General features: G+C 41.9%; 1 protein-coding gene across 3 annotated transcripts in view; it reads left to right on the top strand.

Annotated features, from left to right (window-relative positions):
- LOC106060110 (inositol-trisphosphate 3-kinase homolog) overlaps nt 1-26,037 on the top strand; it is a 55,937-nt gene that overhangs the window by 14,241 nt on the left and 15,659 nt on the right. Inside the window, exons 1-2 of one of the 3 annotated variants that reach the window (XM_056013968.1) lie at nt 5,312-5,486; nt 18,071-19,736. The exons of 1 other annotated variant lie outside the window; for it this stretch is intronic. In XM_056013968.1, the coding sequence (XP_055869943.1) occupies nt 18,822-19,736 (915 nt within the window). In that variant the 5' untranslated portion in view covers nt 5,312-5,486; nt 18,071-18,821. Of the gene's footprint in view, nt 1-5,311; nt 5,487-18,070; nt 19,737-26,037 lie in introns of those variants that run through there. One more of the 3 variants, XM_056013969.1, reaches the window with a different exon arrangement.

Here is a 26,037-nt window from a genome sequence, read left to right as displayed (position 1 = left end):
TTGCCACCACCTTCTTTTGCACATCAGTGTTACGCCCATGCCAGAACGTAGAAATATTGTTGTTTGTTGACTGTGTCCTCAATGTGCTCACCCTGTGGAAACTCGTCGTATTTCTGTTTGGACAAGATTGTCTTATTGACCGCTGTAGATCGCCTCCTGCGCCACCCACTTCGTCTGTCGGTCACGCCTCTGTTGTTCGATGATTACCGTTTCCCCAAGACGCATATGCCGACTCTAGTTGGGGGGGAATACATCGACTATTTTCTGGGTCACGATTTCGCCCTTTAACTTTGGCGCCCCTCCCTTCTCCATCTCCCTAGCTTGATACTGGCGGTGCGCCCTTGTGTTGTTGGGGGTTCACGTGTACGGGTGCAGGCCAGAGTTTCCGGAGTAAATTGACACAATCTTCTGGGCGAGTTGGATGATCTCTTAAAATAGCTTGTAGCATGAACCGAGCATGCCCTCTCAATGTTACGTCTGGTCTAGCGCTTGGTGACGTTTGGCTTGGTAGGCTCGTCCCTTCAAGCTAGGGCATGATGGGAAGATTTACAGTGTACTGCACGGGGCAATAAGGGCAATAACTCGTTTGGCAACTGTCATTACTTTGTGCACGCTCTGCTAGAAGTCTGCGTTGTGTGTGCGAGCTGCTGGTGGAAGCGTATGTTTGAAGATACAACAACAAAACTTTTTCTTAAATCTATGGAATGTGACGTCACGGCCACTTGTAGACAACTGCCACCCCCCCCCCTCTACCTTACTATATATTCCCCCCCATTTTCCGTCGTATTCAATGCCGCGGCATTTCACCAACTTTTTGTCATTAGTTGTGCCCACGGCACACGGGTGTTGTGTGCGACACGGCACTACGCCACGACGGGGCGGGCTGGGTCGTGAATGGAGGCAGGCCTGGGGAAGGATTGTGCGCGCGACGGCAGTGGCGTTATCGCGGAGTAGACCTGGTCACGTCTGTCAGTGTTGCAGGTGCCATTAAAACTTGTTTTAGATCTACCTGATTTGTGAAGAACACGGGTTATCATTGTAGATCTTTGAGATATATATTTACAACAAAAATAATCTTTAAACTTAAAATAGAGATCTATTTCATTTTCATTTCCTTATCATTTAAAATTAATTCTTGAATGGTACAACCCTTTTTAAGTTGTAATCCATGGAATGAAGTTACACCACATCGAGACTCTTATTGAACTCAAGTGGCACCATTTGGTAAAAAAAAAATCACCTAACTTATATTATAGAGACAGACAGACACACTGACAGGATACTAACATATCAAGCATCAATGAAAGGCTGTTTAAAGCATCAAAGCATAACTTACACAGACAGACACCGGGACAGAAGACTAACATATTAAGTAGCAATAAAAGGCTGTTTAAAGCATCAAAGCATAACTTGCTAATAGAAACACTCCCAGGACGCTATACTCTTTTTTCACCCAGCTAGAACGTCTGTATTGTATACGTTATCAAAACTAATAGTTCGAGTAAGCCCTTTGCCAGTACTAACAACTTCAAAGAAAACTGCCTGAGGAGTTCCCGAAGATGTCATCAAGTCATTGCTTGATGATTAAAGAAATGAGTTGTCCTCTTTTCTAACAAACAAACAAAAAAAAAATCTACCTTGCACTTAATACTCATAGCTGGATTGTCACTTTAGAGTAGATCAGGTCGCACTTTTATACTATTGCCCATTCAGTTTGCAGTTGGCATTATCTCCCCCCCCTCGCTCCCATGCCATCAAACTCAAGAGTGCGTGCTACCAACTTGTAGATTCTATTGATCCTCTCCTGTGACATTTCGCCCCCTGCTTGTGACGACCACGTGACAGCGATATCGCAATAAGACTGTGGAGGAGCGTGCGGGGCTGGAGGAGCGGGGGGGGGGAGGTCGGACTTTTGCGATGTCCCCCCGGGCAACAAGTCTAAATAAAGTGTTTTGGGATCAGAATCATTGTTTCCTTTATTTGTTTCATGAACGTAATTTGAGTTGAATGTCCTGCCGTTCCAGAGAGCCTGGCTTTGGATGAATGCACCAATACGTGTCAGCTGCCCATTGGAGGATGGCTTCAATGGCGGATAGCTATAAGTGGATTGCTTTTTTTTTTGGGGGGGGGAGTATTTCTGTTGTATTGGATAATAGGAAGCGATGTCCCCCCCGGGCAACAAGTCTAAATAAAGTGTTTTGTGATCAGAATCATTTTTTCCTTGATTTGTGTCACCAGGAACGTAATTTGAGGTTGAATGTCCTGCCGTTCCAGAGAGCCTGGCTTTGGATGAAGGCACCAATACGTGTCAGCTGCCCATTGGAGGATGGCTTCGATGGCGGATAGCTATAAATAGATTGCTTTTTTTTTGGGGGGGGGGAGTATTTCTGGTGTATTGGATAATAGGAAGCTAAGTATTTCAAAAAAGTATATGCTAATTGTTCTGCACTTTTAAGCAGTATAGAATGAAACTTTTTGTAGCGCAAAGTTTATATCATGTAGTTGGCAGCAGTGATATTTCATAGCGGGATCTCTGTCATTGTTTAGTTGGCAACAGTGATATTTCATAGTGGGGTCGCTGACATTTTTTAGTTGGCAGCAGTTATATTTCATAGCTGGGTCTCTAACATTGTTTAGTTGGCAACAGTGATATTTCATAGCGGGGTCTCTGACATTGTTTAGTTGGCAACAGTGATATTTCATAGCGGGGTCTCTGACATTGTTTAGTTGGCAGCAATGATATTTCATAGCTGGGTCTCTGACATTGTTTAGTTGGCAACAGTGATATTTCATAGTGGGGTCGCTGACATTTTTTAGTTGGCAGCAGTTATATTTCATAGCTGGGTCTCTAACATTGTTTAGTTGGCAACAGTGATATTTCATAGCGGGGTCTCTGACATTGTTTAGTTGGCAACAGTGATATTTCATAGCGGGGTCTCTGACATTGTTTAGTTGGCAGCAATGATATTTCATAGCGGGGTCGCTGACATTTTTTAGTTGGCAGCAATGATATTTCATAGCGGGGTCGCTGACATTTTTTAGTTGGCAACAGTGATATTTCATAGTGGGGTTTCTGACTTTGTTTAGTTGGCAGCAGTTATATTTCATAGCTGGGTCTCTGACATTGTTTAGTTGGCAGCAGTTATATTTCATAGCTGGGTCTCTGACATTGTTTAGTTTGCAGCAGTGATATTTCATAGCGGGGTCGCTGACATTGTTTAGTTGGCAACAGTTATATTTCATAGCTGGGTCTCTGACATTGTTTAGTTGGCAGCAGTGATATTTCATAGCGGGGTCGCTGACATTGTTTAGTTGGCAGCAGTGATATTTCATAGCGGGGTCGCTGACGTTGTTTAGTTGGCAACAGAGATCTTCATCTCTGCCATTTGTCTTTGATTGAATTTCATTCTGATGTTCTTCTGAAAATATTGAAACCTGCCTTTTTACCTGCCTGGGTGGACCACTTCGGGGGCCGATTTTGAGTTTGTGTTTCCACACAAACTTTCTTGTAACCTTGTTTTTTTTTGTTTTTTTTTTGTATCACTGTTACTTATCCTAGCCGGTATCAAAGTAAAGTGTAACCGGTATCACTGTTTGCCAAATCTTGTTGTAAATGATGTCGGGTGCACTGTGAACTGTATTATCAGACGCGGCGGGAAGCAAGGGCTCAGTACTATCTACATTACTGTTTACATTGGTAATGGAATTAAGTGCGCGGCAGGAATTGATCGGTCTGACATACACATATCATCTTGAGAATGACCTTGAACAATGAAAAGATTTAAATAATCACTAGAACGAGTTTAAATATTTTTTTTTTAGTTTCTTTTCAATCAGATATGAGTGTACACTTCAGAGGCCGCGTCTGAGTTTGTGTGAAATAGTGTTATTACTGTTACCCATAGCATGTGTTCGTTTAGTAGTATGTTGGTCCTAGGTTCAACTGTTCTGTAAGAAAGCTCCCGTGATGTCCATCTAGAAATCAACTATCTTGACTTACATAATTGGTGACGACATTTCGTAGGGCTTGGGGGTTCGGTGCACCACATTCCATTTAGTTTTGTGCGTGCTCTGTCGTAATCCATCCTTACATCTAATGATTGACTTTTAATATGTAGCTCTTTTTGTTTTCTTGACAAACTGTACCTGCCTTTTCAAAAAAAAAAAAAAAAAACACTTTTCCCCGAGTTGTCGTTTATAACGTCTTCCGGTCACCGCGACCTTTACTGGGTCAAAGGGTTTACTCCTCGCAGTATCTTTGTTTAAAGTCTGTATGTTGTGTCTGGTGCAGCTGATCACGCGAGAACCGCTGCCTGGGGCTGGGGGGGGGGTCGATGAGAGTCTTTGCCATCCACACGTCTGGCATTTGTTAGGAGATTAGGGCGTGGTGTGGTCCTGGCGCAGCGTCGTGCCACTGGATGTCACCGGTGTAAGCCGTTCACTGTCTGTCAGCAAGGATCTGTTTTTGCGCTGGCATGCAGTGGGTGTGCAAAGTACATGGAACTAATTGGTCGTACAGGCTAGGCTATACAACAAGTTCAAGTTAGTTAAAGACTACCCACCTACTCCATCCGTTGGCTTTGCAGGTTTGTGATGTAGAGTTGGTCTCAATGTGATTGTCCAGCAACTTTTTAAAAAACTATTAACATTGTAGTTATAAATTAGGTGTACTAGTTGATTTGGGACAGGTGTAGTGATGATTCCGGGACAGCTGTAACGATAGTCTCGGGACATGTGTAGCGATATCCCCCGGGACAGGTGTAGCGATTACTCCGGGACAGCTGTAGCTATAGTCTCGGGACAGGTGTAGCGATTGCTCCGGGAAGTTGTAGGAAGTTGTAGCGGTAGTCTCGGGACAGGTGTAGCGATGACTCCGGGACAGGTGTGGCATTTACCCCGCGACAGTTGTAGCGATGACGCCAGGGACAGGTGTAGCGATTACTCCGGCACAGTTGTAGCTATAATCTCGGGACAGATGTAGCGATTGCTCCGGGAAGTTGTAGCGGTAGTCTCGGGACAGGTGTAGCGATGACTCCGGGGACAGGTGTGGCATTTACCCCGCGACAGTTGTAGCGATGACGCCAGGGACAGGTGTAGCGACGGCGCCGGGACATGTGCAGCGATGACTCCGCGACAAACGTTGACGCCGTTATTTTTCCACAATAAGCCTCGGCTGTAAAACAACGGGGGAAAAAATGAGTTACGAAGTCGACGCGAAGTCAAGTGACGTCGTCTCGCGTGCCGTGGCCAATAAGCCGCTGTTGAGCAGTGTATCCCCACCCTATAAGCGCGTCCCAGCTCATGGAACCAGACGTCGCCGCATTTGTCGTTCTTGACATTTTCTACTATTTTTGTTTTGTCTAACATGTGTGTAGACGACTTCTATCTGTTACCTTCAAATAGTGTTCAGCTGTGTTACTATGGCAACTAGATATATGAATGGAGCCCTAATCTACATATACTCTCGGCTATGCATCTTCAAATAGGTAAATATAGTCACATTCTCTGTCCAATATGTATGTTATTGTCCAGAATTATGTAAGTATTTTGTTCGTATCACTGTACAGTAACTTTGACTTTGAATGCGCTCGTGTGTCGAGTGTATTACTACTTACGCTTGTCACTGACAATCGAGTCGACCATAAACGTGACATGTGTCAGTGGCACGCTAATGACAATAATTGACAGTTTCTTTGTCCAGTCTTTAAACTCATGTCTAGACCAAGAATTAGATCACAAACATATTGTGGAGTTATCATTTTACGGTATATCTGACCCGATAGCTTCGTTGTATAGATTAAGCTTTGCTATCTATGGTAGGGAAGGTGGGAGTGATGTAAAACTCATTTATTTCTGTGGCCAACGGTTAACGAGGGTGTTATGTGGCCACCACAGCGACCAACTGCCTTGACCTCGCCAACGTATGTCCGTTGGGTGGACTCAGTGACGTTCTAAAATGTCGTGGTGACGTTCTAAAATGTCGTGGTGACGTTCTAAAATGTCGTGGTGACGTTCTAAAATGTCGTGGTGACGTTCTAAAATGTCGTGGTGACGTTCTAAAATGTCGTGGTGCAAAATCCATGTCGTCACCTGGGTTAGAACTTGACACCCTTCCGTTCGGTAACCAAGTACATTACCACCCGGCCACCGCGCGCCATCTCCTTGTTAAGTTAAACATAAACTAGCCATGTGTCAGTAGACTCTTATTTTATTATTCCATGTTGCTATGGAAAACGTGATATAAAGCATTAGTGTTTATACATCAGCATTATTGTTTATATATCTCGGTGTCACGGTGGGTCTGTGTATGCGCGTCATGTTTCTAGACGTCATGGCTTTGACATTTTAGAGTCTTTGAGATATTTTGATTTCGTGAAATAGAATTTTTAATTTAGCTGACAGCCAACAAATTGTGATGTTTCGAAATAGCAATTTGACTAAACCAGGGTTATTAATATTGTGTGGGTCATATAACAGTTCAGAACTTCATGCAGGGTGGGTGGGCGGAGTGTGGAACCTGGACGCTGATCTGAGTTTGTGTGAAAACATACACTCTCTTTGTAATCTTTTTTTTTTTCTTTTCTACTTTTGTTTTTGAAGTAGAGCTTTATGGCAGGTATTTTTTTAAAGGTTGTTTTTTTTGGTTAGCTGAATAATTTGTTAAGCAATTGATTTGTTGATAAAGAGTATTATTTGCTATTGACATTTTATACCTTTCCCCAGGGTATCCACTCTTATTTTACTCCCGAGGAACTTAATTGCTAAATTCTTTCAATTTCTTTCGCCTAACTTGCTAGCCTTTTTGTCCATCTTAACTGTCGAATATATAGCATATCTTGGCATTTCTCGGCGTATCTCGGAATTTCTCGGCGTATCTCGGCATTTCTCGGCGTATCTCGGCATTTCTCGGCGTATCTCGGAATTTCTCGGCGTATCTCGGCATTTCTCGGCGTATCTCGGAATTTCCTGACGTAATAAACCGCGAACATTAATGTGTTTTTTTTCGCTCTTAACATATAACACGCGTGTTTGACAAGGTTGAGAACCGCTGGGCTGAATGTTTTGGTGGGATAGCAAACCATACCCTCTGTCTGATATTTTGTCTTTCTCACACCGAGTTGGCTAGCCCTAGGCATCCAGAGTGGCACGACTAAGCCAGGCTGACTTGACCCCATTACGTTGCTCTGCCATCATCGGGACATAAATCACTAATTGTTTTTTTCTGGCATTGGCAGGTCATTAAAAAAGTTTTAGTGGGTTTCGTCACTCCCCCCTGCACTCAGAGGTGATGAGACGTTGTGTTAAATCACTTTTGTTTTCTTTCTATGCGAGGCAGTTGGCAAGTGCACCACAAGCATCACAAACATTAAGAAACGGTAAGAAGTGTTGCCAATTTAGTCGTTTTTTTTATGAATAAAGTTTTCAATGCTTAGAAAACTTTTTAGCATCTAATTGCTCCCTTACATAAAGAGAGACAATCCACACGACCTTAGAGGCGCGGTGGCTGAGCGGTAAAGCGCTTGGCTTCCGAACCGGGGGTCCCGATTTCATATCCTGGTGTAGACTGGGATTTTCAATTTCGTGATCTTTGGGCACCTCTGAGTCCAGTGCTTGGCCATCTTGTCCAGTGCTTGGCCTTGTCCAGTGCTTGGCCATCTTGTCCAGTGCTTGGAAAATTGTCCAGTGCTTTGCCAACTTGTCCAGTGCTTGGCCAACTTGTCCAGTGTTTGGCCAACTTGTCCAGTGCTTGGCCAACTTGTCCAGTGCTTGGCCAACTTGTCCAGTGCTTGGCCAACTTGTCCAGTGCTTGGCCAACTTGTCCAGTGCTTAGCCAACTTGTCCAGTGCTTGGCCAACTTGCCCAGTGCTTGGCCATCTTGTCCAGTGCTTGGCCAACTTTTATGCTCTATGTATGCTCAGTGTGCTCTGGATCCTCTTTAGTAAATTCGTGGGGAGAGGGAACATCTGGGAGTTTTGTTTCTGTGCTGACTTAAGAATCTTAGGAAAAGCAACTCTGCTCAAGACGGAACTCAAACCTTAGCCCACTTGATGGGTAAGCGAGTTTTGATTCTCAGTTACACTTCTAATAGAGGTGTGGTGGCCGAGTGGTAAAGTACATGGCTTTCAAACCGGAATCCCTGGTTCAAATCCTGGTAAGACTGGTATCTTTAATTGCAGGATCTTTAGGGCGCCTCTGAGTCCACCCAGCTCTAATGGGTACCTGACATTAGTTGGTGAAACGTAAAGGCGGCTGGTCGTTGTGCTGGCCACATGACACCCTCGTTAACCGTAGGCCACAGAAACAGATGACCTTTACATCCTCTGCGCTATAGACCACAAGGTCTTAAAGGGGAAAAAAAAATCCCCACCCCCTTAAAAATATTTAGTTTTTGAATCCTCTTCCTCCCCCTCCCCTGTCTGCTGTTAGGAAGTCTCTTCAGCCCCCCTACATCCCCCCACCCCCCCCGTCTGAGATTTCATTTCTTGTCATCGACAAGAAATATTTGTGCAGAATTTCAATTTGATCCGAGATTGGAAAGTGAGCGAAATATCGTATACAAGATTCCATTCAGACAGAGCGAGTTGATATTAGCTTTGTAATAACGTGCAATCTTCTAGGAGTTCTATAAAGTATAAAAAAATCCTATATAATTGGACTCCGTACAATCAAGTTCAGTCAAACTGACCGGAAAAGAAAAACAGCAAATCAATGAATCACCGGCATTATTTTGCAGCCAAAGACCAATCCTAAACACAAATATATTATTGTAACATACGGCTTCAAAAATACATTATTTGTGCAATACACACAGCTCCCAGTACAGAAGTCGTTTGGGAAGACGATTGTCTGGCATGCGGACTACATGTCCCGCCCATCGAAGTTGGGACCCTTTTACTGGTCATGGATACTGATACCTTTAGATAACTTTAGGTTTTCAGTATCCGGCATGTGGTCAGACCAACGCACCTTATGGATAGTCCTTAGGCAGCGAAGTTGGAAGGAGTTTAGCTTTTTGATGTGGCGGGAATAAAAGGTCCAGATGCATATAAGAGTGACGGGAGAACTGCAGCACTGTAGACTTTCAGTTTTTGTGGATATGCTGTGGAGTCTTCTCCGTTGCCACATTTGTCCTTTAGGTCTGCCAAAAGCAGCACTGGTAGGTGCAACACTGAAGTTTTATTATCTAGGTCAGTGATGCCCAAAATGCGGCCCGCGGGTCAGATCCGGCCCGCCGAAATCCCCCTTCCAAACAAAAAGAAAAAAAGGTTGAAAAAATGTATCTTTACCTACGTTTGGGCCCTCATTTTTTCTCTGATGGATTGGTTTCTTGACCTTTAACATTTTTCAACCAGGAAAAGTGAACTTATCTTTACTTTAATGTTGAACATGATAATAAGCCAACATATTTATTTTGTAAAGAAAATGTGGCTGTTTAATAAAACAACAGCATAAAAACGGCATTTTAAAATAAATATGGCGGCATTTTTTTGGTTTGAGTCGCGAATAAAAGATGGTCAAACTATCTTTGCCTGTTTTCAAAGTACACTTTTGGAATATAAGTAAATTTTATAATTTGAAATTATTCATTTTAGCTTATTATAATTTTTGCATATCTATGTTTTAAAATATCCCGCAAATGACTACTTGCCATTCATATAATTTAAAAAAATATTGGCTCTACTCATATTTTACGATATCGGTATCTAAAGTAGTTCTTTCAAAATGACTGAAATAATATTTTTTTCCCTGCTCTATTTAGTCGGCGCTATTTTATTCGCGCTACTTTGGCGGGGGTACCGCTGTTTTCTAATGTCTAAAAAAAAAAATATAATTGTCAAATAACCTATTAGTTAAGTATTAAAAACACAGAATTCTACCGCGAGACGAGGGATGGGAATTAAAATGGCCCGCGGGGCGAATTAGGTTGGGCATCACTGATCTAGGTGGGTTTCTTCTGATGCGGTGCTTCCCAGATGGACAATCTTTTTTACATTTGCTAGTTGTAAAAAGGTTTAATATTAACGAAACATATTGCCTGATATTCGCCTACGTTACATTTTAAAGAATTATTTGTGCAGATACAACTGATTAACACATATTTGATTTCAATCAGGAACACGATCGAACGTCCATTTTTTTGTTGTACGAAAGTAGGAAGCAGAAAGAGCGGGACGATAATAAAAGCAACAGTGCTTTGGGTTATCTTTCTTTCTTTATTGTTTCTATAAATATCTCCCGCAGCTTGATATATCTTGTCTTCGGAATCTATCGGGTTTCAGGGTATCGGCGGTTCAAAGTTAAGTGCTAATACAAGTTTTCACAGATCCTACTATAAATAAATGATCTATGAGAAGTGTCTTGTGAGTGTGTGTGTGGGGGGGGGGGGGTGCGTGCGCGCGTGGGTTTGTGCGCAAGCATACTTACAAATTCTAGCTGAAGCTGTGTATTGAATTAGCTCCACTTTACAGTGACCCCCCATTACCATCAAAGGAAAGTTTGTTAATAAATCTTAATCTTTGCTTTGCCTGATATTCTAGCCTCATCGAATTGCCTTTTTTTTTTCTTCTTTGGCTGATGTCGTAACGTTGTATAAATGTAAATATCAATATACACTTGGAACTAACCTTTCATCTCACTTCCGGGTTTAGAATGGTTGTAACTTTTTTTTTTATTGTTGTTGTGAAGACTAGACCTCTAAATACACTTGAGAATATAGGTTAGTGTTGATCGATAGTGTTCGAATGTCTTTTTACATCTAAGAGGAAAACAAAAGAGTTTCTCTCCTTCTCCCTACCACAACCCCCGCCTTTTTTTTTCTCTCTCTCATTCTGCTGCCTTCCGATCGATGGCCATTTTGAAGTTTTACTGTAAATCCAAAGAACTATGTCACATTTCAAGGAATTGTAATCGTTATGGAGGACAAAATGTTAGGGATTACATAGTTCCCTCCCTTTCAGAACTTGCGATCTGTAGGGCAGGTGGTGTTATGGTCATCTGTTTCTTCGCCAACGGTTAGCGACCAGGGTGTCTTGTGGCCAGCACAACGACCAACGGCCTTTACTTTCCCCAATCTATAGCCATTCGAGCTGGGTGGATTGAGGGGAGGTCTAAAAATGACGAAATTTAAGTTCCCAGTCTTCACCGAAATTCGAACCTGGGACCACAGGCTCGAAGCCAAACGCTTAACCACTCAGCCACCTCGTCCTCCGTTAGGCATTACATCAACGGATACTTGTAACCAGATCTTGTATTTAGTGGAAAGTAAATGTGGCACTGAACCTTGGGGGCGTCCTTTCTGGTGGCGTAGATGTTGCTTTTATCCAAGTCAAGATGGAGTTCCATTCATTAAAAATGTTTCACAACTTTTCTTGATGTCTGTAATTAAAACAGATTTAACCCTTAAAGTGCTGAACTGTTTTACAATGAGTGCAAACACAAGTCTGATGTTTAGAGGCTAAACTACCACACGCGTTTTAAGGGTTAAAAAAAAAAAAGAAATAATTAAATATCATCAAAGTACTTGTATCGTCTGTCGGAGCCGCCTCTGAGTTTGTGTGGTAACACAAACTCTATTTGTCATTTTGTCAAATATCTTTGAAGCGACGGATTAAAGTTGCATCTCTTTCAATGGTTGATTGTACGAGTGGCATGATTCGCGGCTACTGACCGAAAATCTTTTGAGTCTGAATCTTGTTGGAGGCCGGGGACTTCATTAAATATTGAAGGATACATCTTTTTTTTTTTTCATTTCATGCCACTTTGAGTCCCTGGCATTCGTTAAAACAAGTCTAAAACTGGTTTAATGGAACTTTTTGCAAAGCTTTTATTAAATCACTCTGTCTGTCTGTCTGTCCGTCTGTCTGTCACAAATCTTGTACATGTTTCATTTTGTTATTTCTCCCACTTCCCATTCTCGGATCCAGTTGAAACTTTGTACAATTACTTAATTTCGAAGACAACTCTTGAATCAAATAAAAAAAAAAAAGCAAAGTAGTTAATTAGTGGTAATTTATTTATTTTGTTGGATACAGAAAATGGAGATACAAATTAATGGTAGTGTTTATGCGGTTCTTTCACGTATATAAGATTTTTGTTTTGTTTCATGGTGAGAGTTCCCCCCCCCCCACCCCTGTAGATTTGTAGTCACATAAGCTCTTCGTCCCCTTTTTTTACCACACGCACATTTAAGAAGTTGGGTCCGCCGTGACCTATACTTCGAGCTTTTTTTTTCAACATTGCCAGACGGGTTACATCCCCTCCCTCCGTAGCATGAGATGAGAATATATCACAGGTTGAGGAATGTTTTGTTTTCATTAAACTATTAGTGTAAGTTCCACATAGTGTCTGTATGGCTTGGACGGAGCAGAAATTGAAGGAATTCGAGTTTTTAAATAATTTCTTTCGTAGGTCCAACACCTCGCGATAATTAGAGAATCTATGTTTTTAGCTAGTGATTCAACTTGAACTAGTTTGCTATAATTGATCTAGGAAGTGGACCTTTTGTGTTATAAAGAATTAACCATGAAATAGATTGTAATCGGTTAGGGGACCGGATGTAATGTTTGCTTTCAGTAGTAATTTCAACTGGTTTCAATTAGACTGATAGTGCCACGGTCCAGGATTATAACGACGCAGGAGCTTATGGTATCAGTGGAAGGCACGATAACCTCTTGTCTCTCACAAGTTACTCCACCCAACCTTCCTCCTCCTCTTGTCTCTCACAAGTTACTCTACCTCCCTCCCTCCTCCTCTTGTCTCCCTGGCTGTTAGCACGACCGATACCGTGGTCGCAGTTACGTTTTGAATCAATGTTTGCACATGACTGGCTGTCGTTACAGTGATGTTGTCATTGTATGTGAAAGTGCATCACAGAAAGCGTATCATTCCTGGGGAGAACTTAGCTGGGACATTCGGCCCGCGGCTTGGCAAATGGTGGTTCCCACTTGTATGTGCGGGACCGTCTCCGGACTTATTGCGTCTTATTTAGACACTCTTAGAGGAGTTATTCTTTCACTTTCCAAAATATATATATTGATCTGCGTGCACGTTAGGTTAGGTACATACTAACTTTCTGTCTGTATTTGAAAAGAAACTATGTAGTTTCAAAAATGTAATAGATATTGTGCGTTATTTTATTGGTTTGGAATGTTTTGCATATTTTAAATTTTGACATAAAAATACTCCTGCTCCTAATGAGTAGCCAATATGAAATATTAACTTAGATATTCTCAACGTTGCTGGAAGACATTATTGGTGTTGTTATGTCTCGTACAATCAAGCCAGTGTCAGCATTCAATCTTTCTATCAATAACACACATTTACATAAGTGTTCATTTATGTAACCACTTTCTATTTAACAATAAATTGGGTTTGACTTTGTTGGTGTCTTGTCATTTGGTTTGACTTTGGTGTCTTGTCATTTGGTTTGAGTTTGGTGTCTTGTCATTTGGTTTGACTTTGTGTCTTGCCATTTGGTTTGACTTTGGTATCTTGTCATTTGGTTTGACTTTGGTGTCTTGTCATTAGGATTGACTTTGTGTCTTGTCATTTGGTTTGACTTTGTGTCTTGTCATTTGGTTTGACTTTGGTGTCTTGTCATTTGGTTTGACTTTGTCTCTTGTCATTTGGTTTGACTTTGGTGTCTTGTCATTAGGTTTGACTTTGTGTCTTGTCATTTGGTTTGACTTTGTGCCTTGTCATTTGGTTTGACTTTGTGCCTTGTCATTTGGTTTGACTTTGTTGTCTTGTCATTTGGTTTGACTTTGTTGTCTTGTCATTAGGTTTGACTTTGTGTCTTGTCATTTGGTTTGACTTTGTGTCTTGCCATTTGGTTTGACTTTGGTGTCTTGTCATTTGGTTTGACTTTGTGTCTTGTCATTTGGTTTGACTTTGGTGTCCGTATTGACGTGTGTAAAGAAAGGCTAAGTGTGTATAGAGCTCGTCCATCTTGTTTTGATGATGACCACGAATTGTGACGTCACAGCGTGTGACGTGGCAACGAGCTATTGGTCTAAACTGCCCACAGGTCAGTGTTTTCAGGCCGTCTATAACTATTGGCCTTGAGTGTACTGACCTGATGTCATAGTACTTGTCCCGTGAATGAATACACAGGTCTGCGTCACGCATGAGTGTTTTCTAGACCTCATTTATTGCCTCTCGGGTAGGTATGTTTAGTGGTAAAGCACACTCCAAGGCCAACACATCTTTAGGTTGTTTCCACTTGAGGGGCTCGAGCCACTCAACAAACGCCTCCCTCCTCCCCATTCATAGAGATTTATTCTTGCAGAACTCGATGTTTCTTTCCTTCATCTTCATTTTCACCTGTCCCTTAGTCTGTTGGACCGTTGGGGCACCACACAAGATCTGTTGACCACATTTCTCCATTCCTGTCTTTTGCCTTGGATAGAATATCTTTCAAAGTCTATTCTTTTATGCTGTCTTCCCATCGCTTTCTCTGTCTGCCTCTTCTTCCTTTTCCTGCTACTGTTCCCTGAAGGAAGGTCTTTGTGAGCCCTGAGGACCTTGTGATGTGGCCATAGAGTTTTAATTTGCTTTGTTTTCCCCACAGTAGTTAGCAGGTCATCGTGGGGTCCTATCGCTGTACTAATCCTGTCTTTAATCTCTTCTTTTGGGCTGCGGTCTTTGTATGTGATACCTAGGATCTTTCTATAGCATCTCACTTACATTGGCCCAGTCAGGGTAGGGATAAGGATAATAAGTAAAAGATTTTTTATTATAAAATAACTTCATCTTTGGATTACATTTTTATTAAATGAAAGCTGATAATGCCGTTTTTTTTTTAATCGTGATTAGGATTGGCGTTTATCAAATTGAATGGCACCCCAAAATGAGATTTGAGTTTTCTGGAAATTTTAACAACTTCATATTTCGAGGACTTTTTCATATATTTTGCGATTTCAGTAGATTTCCAGGAGCTCCTGGAAAATCAGAAGGCCGTGGGAAATCTTAAAATCTATGTTATAACGTTTAAATTCAATAACTTAAACCTAGAATGAGCGTGGGGCCTATGAAGGTGCGGGGCCCCCTGCTGCCGCATAGGTTGCAGTGGTCTAAGGCCGGCCCTGCATTGATAGAGCTGTTACCAACTGTGGCGTTATTTTGTTTAATCTGACATTGAACAGAGTTTATTAAACACATGTGAAGTAGAGGAAGCAGTTTGCGTATCATTGTTTCACAGTTTACATCAACTCACTCTGTCTGTCTTTCAGGTCAAAAGTTTGTACACGTTATTTCTCCCACACCCATTCTCGGATCAATTTGAAAAAGCGTAAATATTTTATGGCCTACACTAGACATGAATCAGATATAAAAAAAAAAAAAACCACCAAATACTCAGTTAACTACTTGTAATTAATTATTTTGTTTGATATCGACAAGGGAAAATAATAATAATAATAATGGCTAAATATGTAGGGTTTGGTCCCCCAATATAAATTGCTGACATTGTTTCCCCACACCCATTCTCGAATCAATTGGAAATTTTGGACAATCGTATTGTGCTTAGAAAAAAATTAACCACTTCGTCAATGAAATATTGGTAATTAATTTTTTAGTCTATTAACGAATAAGGGAGACAATATTGAGAGACAGTTGTATGTGCGAAATTCGTCCTCACCTTTTTTTTTTTTTTTTTTTGTTGTTGTTGTTAAAGGATTTTTTTTTCTCCAGATAGAGAAGCTTATATAGTGATAAACAATCCACTTAACTTAAGTTTCAGATAGTCTTGTTATTATTATTATTATTTTAACCTACCCAATTGCAAAACCACTCGCTGTACCCCAAAAAAAAAGTTTGTCGGTGAATGATCGTAGTTAGATAACAGGATTAGAGCTGCCCAGCCTCCATCACACAATGACGTGGAACGTGGGGCCCTGCTTCCATAGTAAATGATATGCGACAGACACAGATCACGGGGCCCTGGGGTGACAGACATGGAACACGGGGCCCCGCTTCCATAGTATTAGATATGCCTAAAGCTCGGCTACAGGTGAAAGTATAGAAACTCTTTGAGACAAATCTAATTCAATTGAGAATACAACCAAGACACACACATTTACAAAGATCCAGGACTGGCTGAATGCCGAGACAAAGAGTCTTGTTTGATTGGTCGCTCTATATAGCTATTGAATAGTTCAACAGAACATTCCTTTATTCTCTTCTCCTGTTATCTCCCTTTATTGGGGAGATAATCACTTTTTATACTTGTTCATTAAAACCTCGCGCATTGTCTCGTGTGTGTGTGTGATGTGCATGTGTGTTTGCGCGCTCTTACTGGCTGTGTAATAATTCTCTCGTGTCGTCTGCGTCTCCACGAAATGAACGCTCTACTAACTGAATACTTTAGCTGCATGTTTTATTCCTTACAAACCTGTTTGGCTGACAGATTTGTTTCCCCCCTCTTGTACATAGTCTAACCATGAGATGGTGTGGAATTATGGGATTGTTTTTTTTTTTCTAGTTCTTTTCATTGTTTAAACTAATAAACGTATTGGCATATAGAATTTAAATAAGTCGAGGCTCTACAGCCAATGGAATTCGTATCGTTCTGTTTTACTCTAAGCCAGTACAACGTTCTAGATCAGGGGTTCTCAACCTGTGGGTCGCGATCCCTTTCTGGGTCGATTGACCATTTGCCAGGGGTCGCCTAAGACCATCGAAACTATGGATTGCTATTGTTTATTCTTCTATTGCTGTATGTGTGTGTGTGTGGGGGGGTGGGGTCGCGGCAGAGTGGGGGTTTGTAAACAGGGGTCACCGATTCTATAAGGTTGAGAACTGCTGTTCTAGATGGGAGTGCTTCTCACGATTACGATCTGTTATGCAGTAAAAAAAGGTTCCACTTTGAAACTTTGCGATCTACAGGCCAGATGATGTTAAAGTTATCTGTTTATGTGGCCAAAGGTTGACGAGCAGAGTGTCGTGTGGCCAGCACAATGATCAATCGCCTTTACTTTCCCCTAACTTAAGTCGAGTACCCATTAGAGTTGGCTGGACTCAGGGACGCCCTAAAAATCCCCAAATTTCAAAATTTAAGTCTTCACCGAGATTCGAATCCAGGACCCAAGGTTCAGAAGCCAAGCGCTTAACCACCCTACCACCACGCATTTCTTTAAAAATATAACCAATATAAACTGTAGTACAGTAGAACGTCTATTTTCCGGATTAATTGCGAACGGGATCCGGCCGGATAATTGATCGGCCGGAATCCGGATAACCGAATGTTTAATATAAACCGTCCTTTTTACCAAAGATATATAGAAAATTCATTTGGGGATTTCGTGCCGTACATAAAGATAAAATTCAAGTCAAATATGCAGGGGAACAAAGCGTGATACGTAGTAGCCTACCAGTGTTGAGAGGAAATGACAGCTGATCTTTCGCTGCACATCAGCAAGACCGCTTAGTTACCATGCTGTTAAACAAAATATGTATAAGGTGCTTTCGATATTTGACGTTCCGAATAAACGAAGTGCTATTGTACTTGTATAGTTAGTCTGTATTTTGTTCCAACGGCATCCTATCCTATTACATATATTAAATTTAAGTCGTTCATTTTGTTAAAAAAAAAAGTTTTTCTGGTTTATTTTTGTTTTTGAATGTTAGCATCAAATACAATGTCTTCTTTATCCTGCATTTAAAAAACAAACAAGAGAAAGAAACAGTCTTTATCAACCCGAGTGTACAGTGTGGTAGATATCTATTTAAAAAGTTACTTCCCTTGTTAGCTCAAGAAACATTCCCATTAAAGTCACTAATTGCTTTTCATGTAATAAAACGCTCAGTTCTATTACCGACTGTCTGTTTCATTTGAAATATAAGACTCCCCCTGACTTGATGTTACAGTGTAGATTCTGTAGTTAGTGGCCAGTAAATGGCGGAATAAGAGAAAGTCTATCTAGTAGGAGACACAGAGAAGAAGGTATCTTATAGGAGACTGTATAAGTACATTGAACACTGTAGGATCAAATAGTATGACTTCTTGATGTCACATGTCATCCCGTGTCATTTATTCTGTTAATCACACTCTCATATGTCATCTTGTTTTTAGCTGGACATTTGATCGCCTCCTGACCGGGCACGTCAGTTGTCCTAGTCCGCCCCTGACGTCGTCTCAAGCAGTGGAGCTTCCTCCTCCCCAAGCCGTGGAGTCTTCTGGATGGACGCTAGGTGGCGTCTTCTATTCTTTGGTTGCCTGCTCAAAAAAGTTGGAAGAGGAAAATTACGAAACACCATTTTAATCCCAACGAATGTGCATTGTGTTTTTGAATTAGGCGATTAAAATCTACAGCTTATAAAGAGAGGGATCATTGTTTACAATTAGATCGACAACTTATAGAGGGAGTAATCATTGTTTTTTTAAAAAAAGAGTGCCTTTGTATCTTCTAACCCCAAAACAATACTTGCAAATCTGTTGGGACCAACAGTTGGATCTTATTTCTTGCTTTTTTGACCTAAAAGTGGGCTAGTTTTAATTAAGTGTACAAAAGTAAGTGTATATATATATATATATATTCTTCTGGATTTAAATGTGCATGGTTCTGTGTTGAAACATAAGAAAATACCTATGAATTTGTATCTAGGTTTGGGATTGAGGGATTATGGTTTTCGACTATGTGAATAAATTTTGATTTTAATGTGAAATTTGAAGCGCACCAAATTTGTAGTGCACTAAACAACGTTTAGTCTTTTTTATTTAAATACCGTCTTCATATTATAAAAAGAAGACGTTTCTCAAGACGCTACTTATGTCATTTTTCGGTTTCTGAAAGAAATAATGCTGTCTCGACTGGCCGCGTCAGATGCTTGACTATCTGCTCGTTTCCCCACAACGCCACGCTCAGACTGCCCGCGGCCTTTGGCCTCCTCGCGCCGCCCCTGAAGAGGCGACACCTATGCTCGCTGAGTGGCGACGCCCTCTTCTTGACCCCAGACGAGAGACAAACCTAGTCGTCGAGAGCTACCACCTCTACCTTCAGCTCCGCCTCTGCGACTCGATGGGTTGCCAACAAAGCCACGCCGAGGGCGCCGAGGAGGACTCGGTGGAGTCGCTGCGCTACAGCCGGCGCTCCACGAAGATCAAGCGGAGCAAACGCAAAAAACTCAGCAAGACCAAAAGCGGGGGCTCCGAGGTCGACCACGCCCCGGAGGAGAACGGCGGCGACGTGGTCCCCCACGAGGACACGCCCCCCGAGCCAAGCAAAAAGGCGAAAGACAAAAACGCCAAGAGGAAGAAGACGAAGAACGGCGAGAGGAATCAAATCTTCAGCAGTTCACAGCAGTCCATTAAAAACGTGTTGACTTTGTCGGTGGACACCCCAGAAGCCGCGGAGATTGAAGCAAAGCAGGGTAAGTTTGGGTCCAAGCACGTGTTTCCTATTTGGGAGTCGCACTACAATGAAACCTGCAAATGTGACAATGCCGCGGAGGCGAACGGCACCGGCCCAGAGGACGACTCCCGCAAGCCGAGGATGTCGTCGGACCAGCTGTGCAAGCGGTGCTCCCAGCTGCTCTTGCACAACAAGAAGGGGGTGTCCAACAACAACATCAGCGGCGGAGCCACCGACCCCCCTGCCAGGAACGTGGCGGTGGAGACGCCGGGCACTGCCGGGGCAGGCCAGCCGGCACCTGCGGACCCCAGCAGCCTGACCAGCGACCCGTTCCAGAGCATGACACAGCAAACGCAGATAGCGGCCATCGCCAACCTTCTTGTACTGGTGGGTTGGCATTTGATCTTTTACCCCCCTTTTTTTTATGTAGCTTTTATTAATATTCTTCTTCCCTTGGCATTATCCTTGACATTCGTCACGTCTGCACTGCTTATCACATTGCACTCTACCCATAATTCAGCTCTGTTTTATATCCTTTCACCCTTTGTATCGTTATGTGCTTTGCTTGGTCTGGTGCTATTTGCAAATGTTTTGATCATGACTACAGCAATGCTTGCTTCGTATTTTGTGCTTATCACTGCTAATCACCGTCACTTATCGTTCTTGCTGTAGTATTTGCCTCCCTTTTACTTTGTGTTTATAATGTTCTTTGATGCATTTATTTATTTATTCTGTTGTTGTTTTTTTTGTTGTTGTATTTTTTTTTTGGCTTCGCCTTGTGTACGTTTCCTGAGTAATTGAAACTCCTAGAAGTGAACATGAATAATGAACTAGACAAAATATTAGCCTCCTGCCCTGCACACCTTTCACCTGCCCCTTTAGTCTGATGAACCGTTTGGGCACCACACATGATCTGTGCCCTGAGCAAAATATAATATAGGACTAAACAGATGTCATATACATTTAATCAAACAGACTTTTCACATTGCAGTAATCGGGACTACTCCCACTATTCAGAATAGTAATCAATATTTAAAAAAATAAAGTCTTCTTTACGATTCGTTAATCTTTATTTTACACTTGTTAAGTCAACCTTTCGTTATTGGAGAGTTGTTTTTTTTTTTTCTCATTAGGTTTGTGAAGTTGGATGTGCACAACACATGGGCGTTTCTAAGTTGAAAGTAGCGCTTAAGTGCACTGCACATATCACGCCTGTGCTGTGTCACTGTTTTGTATTGCAGTGTATTGTGTCTGTGTGGTTACAGTGCACTCGACACTTACCCTGTGTGCACTGCGCGTGTCTGTGTTGTCAGAGTGCACACGACACTTACCATATGTGCACTGCACTTGTCTGTTACCGCAGTGCATACGACACTTACCCTGTGTGCACTGCACCTATCTGTTGTCACAGTGCACACGACACTTACCCTGTGTGCACTGCACCTGTCTGTTGTCACAGTGCACACGACACTTACCCCATGTGCACTGCACCTGTCTGTTGTCACAGTGCACACGACACCTACCCTATGTGCACTGCACCTGTCTGTTGTCACAGTGCACACGACACTTACCCATGTGCACTGCACCTGTCTGTTGTCACAGTGCACACGACACTTACCCATGTGCACTGCACCTGTCTGTTGTCACAGTGCATACGACACTTACCCCATGTGCACTGCACCTGTCTGTTGTCACAGTGCACACGACACTTACCCTGTGTGCACTGCACATGCCTGCGTTGTATTCATGTTGCGCTCTGCTCTTATTGGTCTTGAATGGTGCCTGTCACTGAAGTTATGTTTAGAGTCACGTCTGAAATATCAGTTAATGTTCGATCTTCAGTGCTATTTAAATGTCATCAATGAAAACAAACTTGACAGTAAAACACTCACACACTTGGACACTAAAGTAAACACATATTTCAATAAACAATCTAACTCGTGCTCTTACAATACAAGACAAGGCATGGACATGGAAAAGGTGTTTAAGTCTAAATGTCCCTAGTTTACCAAGCTCTTAATCATATCCTTTGTGTGATGGCTGCCTGGTCGTGTGGTATGTGCTTCGTTCTGTCGTCACCATAGTCCCCAGTTCAAATCCTCCCATCCACTGTCGTCCTGAAGGAGGTTTGGACTTAGTTACAATAATCTTTCTTTTCTGAAAGAGCTTTCGTAACTTTTTTTTTTTTTAAAGGCAGTTGGTCTTTAGGGCAACCTAGCCACATAATGAACTCGACATCGTCTGCTTTGTAAGCCGCCATTTTGTTTTTACTCCTCCACGTCATTTCCTTCATTTCGAACTGAACACGTTTTCTGGCGCTTTTGTTTTTTAAACTGTCTGTTCATGTTTTCTGGTTTTTGTGTGTACAAGCTTTCTGTGATGATTCTGTGTGTGCACATGTTAACCAGAGCTGTCCTTTTTTGTTTACATGTCTACTGGAGATGTTCCCTATCGATCTCCATCGCCTGCCAACTCTTTCCCATTCTGTCAAGGAGCTCTTCTTTTTTTTTCCTCCTCCTATGCTTTAGTGTCAGTGCACCGCGCAGCCACTTCACTGCCGGTGTCAGCAATATCAATACACCCCACGTTGCTGTAATGAGACACTTGTCAGGAGACACTGTCTCTATTTTGTACACGTTGGTCGCCACCGCGTGTCAGTCAATCCCCCTTTTTTTTTTGTTGTGGAGGTGACTCGAGCACTCGGCATTGTTTGGTCGTGTGAACGGCTGTCTTGTATCGTATGCTACCGATAGAAAGTCGAGAGTAGCCTCCCTTTCGTTTTACAGAAATACAGAGATACAGATACATTGAGCGAGAATGAGTTAGAGAGAGGGAGAGAGAGAATGCCGTGGGGAAAAAAGAGAGAAAGCTGTGGGGAAAAAAAGAGAGAATGCTGTGGGGGAAAAAAGAGAGAATGCTGTGGGGAAAAAAAGAGAGAATCCTGTGGGGGGAAAAAAAGAGAATGCTGTGGGGAAAAAAAGAGAATCCTGTGGGGAAAAAAAAGAGAATGCTGTGGGGAAAAAAAGAGAGAATGCTGTGGGAAAAAAAAGAGAGAATGCTGTGGGAAAAAAAAAGAGAGAATGCTGTGGGGAATAAAAGAGAGAATGCTGTGGGGAAAAAAAGAGAATGGTGTGGGGAAAAAAAGAGAATGGTGTGGGGAAAAAAAGAGAATCCTGTGGGGAAAAAAAGAGAATGGTGTGGGGAAAAAAAGAGAATGGTGTGGGGAAAAAGAGATATAGGAGAAAGAGAACGAACGAGAGAAAGTGAAGAGTGAAAGTAAGAATAAAGGACGAGAGATACAGAGAGAGAGGTATAAAGATTTTCAGGCGGGAAAGTGCGAAAAAGTTTGACGCTGGCACAGTGGGGTTAGTACATTTCTGTACCCCCCAGACGTGAAGTCCGATGACCCAATTACCAAACATACCCAAGGATATTTGAATTTAGTCTGGGTTAGGTTGAGGCCACTCTATATTGATGATCAAACGAATAAACTAATTCACTATTCTTAGTAAGAATGCACAATATACAAGTAATTCCAATTACAAGTTTACTGGGGAAAAAAAGATTCAAAATGAAGCATAAAACATAAGGATCTATCTCGCTTATTGTCATTGTATAATATTTATACTAACTAAAATTAATTTCCTTAAATGGCTTCGAGATATATCTGGATCACGATTGTCACGTAGTTTGATTGAATTATTCCCCCCTGGACTAATTTTAGCTGCAGCGTCGTTTTGAGACTAATTCTGGCGTAGGGATACCCTTGACACGTTCTATGTGTGACAGGGTGGAACATGAGAATCTCGAGAAGTGCGAATAGAGAGGGATAGAGGAGGGGAGATAAGAAATAGAAGGAGTAACAGAGAGAGATTGAGAGATGCCCAAAGTATTTTAGAGAGGCACATTCCTTGAAATAGGAGTAACAGAGAGAGAGAGAGAGAGAGATGCAGATAGTGAGAGAGATGCCCAAAGTAATTTAGAGAGGCACATTCCTTGAAATAGAAGGAGTAACAGAGAGAGAGAGAGAGCTGCAGATAGTGAGAGAGATGCCCAAAGTAATTTAGAGAGGCACATTCCTTGAAATAGAAGGAGTAACAGAGAGAGAGAGAGAGAGATGCAGATAGTGAGAGAGATGCCCAAAGTAATTTAGAGAGGCACATTCCTTGAAATAGAAGGAGTAACAGAGAGAGAGAGATGCAGATAGTGAGAGAGATGCCCAAAGTAATTTAGAGAGGCACATTCCTTGAAATAGAAGGAGTAACAGAGAGAGAGAGAGAGAGATGCAGATAGTGAGAGAGATGCCCAAAGTAATTTAGAGAGGCACATTCCTTGAAATAGAAGGAGTAACAGAGAGAGAGAGAGAGAGATGCAGATAGTGAGAGAGATGCCCAAAGTAATTTAGAGAGACACATTCCTTGAAATAGAAGGAGTAACAGAGAGAGAGAGAGAGATGCAGATAGTGAGAGAGATGCCCAAAGTAATTTAGAGAGGCACATTCCTTGAAATAGAAGGAGTAACAGAGAGAGAGAGAGATGCAGATAGTGAGAGAGATGCCCAAAGTAATTTAGAGAGGCACATTCCTTGAAATAGAAGGAGTAACAGAGAGAGAGAGAGAGATGCAGATAGTGAGAGAGATGCCCAAAGTAATTTAGAGAGGCACATTCCTTGAAATAGAAGGAGTAACAGAGAGAGAGAGAGAGAGATGCAGATAGTGAGAGAGATGCCCAAAGTAATTTAGAGAGGCACATTCCTTGAAATAGAAGGAGTAACAGAGAGAGAGAGAGAGAGATGCAGATAGTGAGAGAGATGCCCAAAGTAATTTAGAGAGGCACATTCCTTGAAATAGAAGGAGTAACAGAGAGAGAGAGAGAGAGATGCAGATAGTGAGAGAGATGCCCAAAGTAATTTAGAGAGGCACATTCCTTGAAATAGAAGGAGTAACAGAGAGAGAGAGATGCAGATAGTGAGAGAGATGCCCAAAGTAATTTAGAGAGGCACATTCCTTGAAATAGAAGGAGTAACAGAGAGAGAGAGAGAGAGATGCAGATAGTGAGAGAGATGCCCAAAGTAATTTAGAGAGGCACATTCCTTGAAATAGAAGGAGTAACAGAGAGAGAGAGAGAGAGAGATGCAGATAGTGAGAGAGATGCCCAAAGTAATTTAGAGAGGCACATTCCTTGAAATAGAAGGAGTAACAGAGAGAGAGAGAGAGAGATGCAGATAGTGAGAGAGATGCCCAAAGTAATTTAGAGAGGCACATTCCTTGAAATAGAAGGAGTAACAGAGAGAGAGAGAGAGATGCAGATAGTGAGAGAGATGCCCAAAGTAATTTAGAGAGGCACATTCCTTGAAATAGAAGGAGTAACAGAGAGAGAGAGATGCAGATAGTGAGAGAGATGCCCAAAGTAATTTAGAGAGGCACATTCCTTGAAATAGAAGGAGTAACAGAGAGAGAGAGAGAGAGAGATGCAGATAGTGAGAGAGATGCCCAAAGTAATTTAGAGAGGCACATTCCTTGAAATAGAAGCAGTAACAGAGAGAGAGAGAGAGAGATGCAGATAGTGAGAGAGATGCCCAAAGTAATTTAGAGAGGCACATTCCTTGAAATAGAAGGAGTAACAGAGAGAGAGAGAGAGAGATGCAGATAGTAAGAGAGATGCCCAAAGTAATTTAGAGAGGCACATTCCTTGAAATAGAAGGAGTAACAGAGAGAGAGAGAGAGATGCAGATAGTGAGAGAGATGCCCAAAGTAATTTAGAGAGGCACATTCCTTGAAATAGAAGGAGTAACAGAGAGAGAGAGATGCAGATAGTGAGAGAGATGCCCAAAGTAATTTAGAGAGGCACATTCCTTGAAATAGAAGGAGTAACAGAGAGAGAGAGAGAGAGATGCAGATAGTGAGAGAGATGCCCAAAGTAATTTAGAGAGGCACATTCCTTGAAATAGAAGGAGTAACAGAGAGAGAGAGAGAGAGATGCAGATAGTGAGAGAGATGCCCAAAGTAATTTAGAGAGGCACATTCCTTGAAATAGAAGGAGTAACAGAGAGAGAGAGAGAGAGATGCAGATAGTAAGAGAGATGCCCAAAGTAATTTAGAGAGGCACATTCCTTGTTCCATATGCTAGGACAAATTCGTACAAGTGCTTCTTCTCTAGTGCTATTAGAGCATGGAATGGGTCAGCCAGGAAGACCATTGACTTGTTTGTTGTTTCTGTATTTTATAAGTTAAGACAGAGAGGGAGGGGAGATGCAGAGGAGAAAAAGAAATACCTGAGAGAGAGAAAGAGAGATGAAAATGAAAAAGAAAGATGTTGGAGAAAGTAAAGAGAGAGAGAAGAGAGAGAGAGAGAGATTGCTTGTTACCTCAAAGTACATAACAGAGTAATCTTTAAACATATTTTGAACCCAAACACAATAGGGAAGTAAGATTACATTAGCACAACGACATGATCTAGCACAAGATCTAGCACAAGATCTAGCACATAGTGTAACACAGGATCGAGCACGTCTAGCACTTAGCACTATCTAGCACATAGTGTAGCACAACACATCTAAATGCATTGTGGTTGTTACCAGACTCACATCTACATATACTAGTGCACTGACCATCACCATTGGTCTTGTCCGCACAGCTGACCAACTGCATCGGTGTGTTCCTGTCTCATTTAAACTTTTGGATGCTCTA

This window comes from Biomphalaria glabrata, chromosome 16 (assembly GCF_947242115.1).
Source record: "Biomphalaria glabrata chromosome 16, xgBioGlab47.1, whole genome shotgun sequence".
Classification (NCBI taxonomy): Eukaryota; Metazoa; Mollusca; class Gastropoda; family Planorbidae; genus Biomphalaria; species Biomphalaria glabrata.
This window is presented reverse-complemented; position numbering and strand designations above follow the sequence as displayed.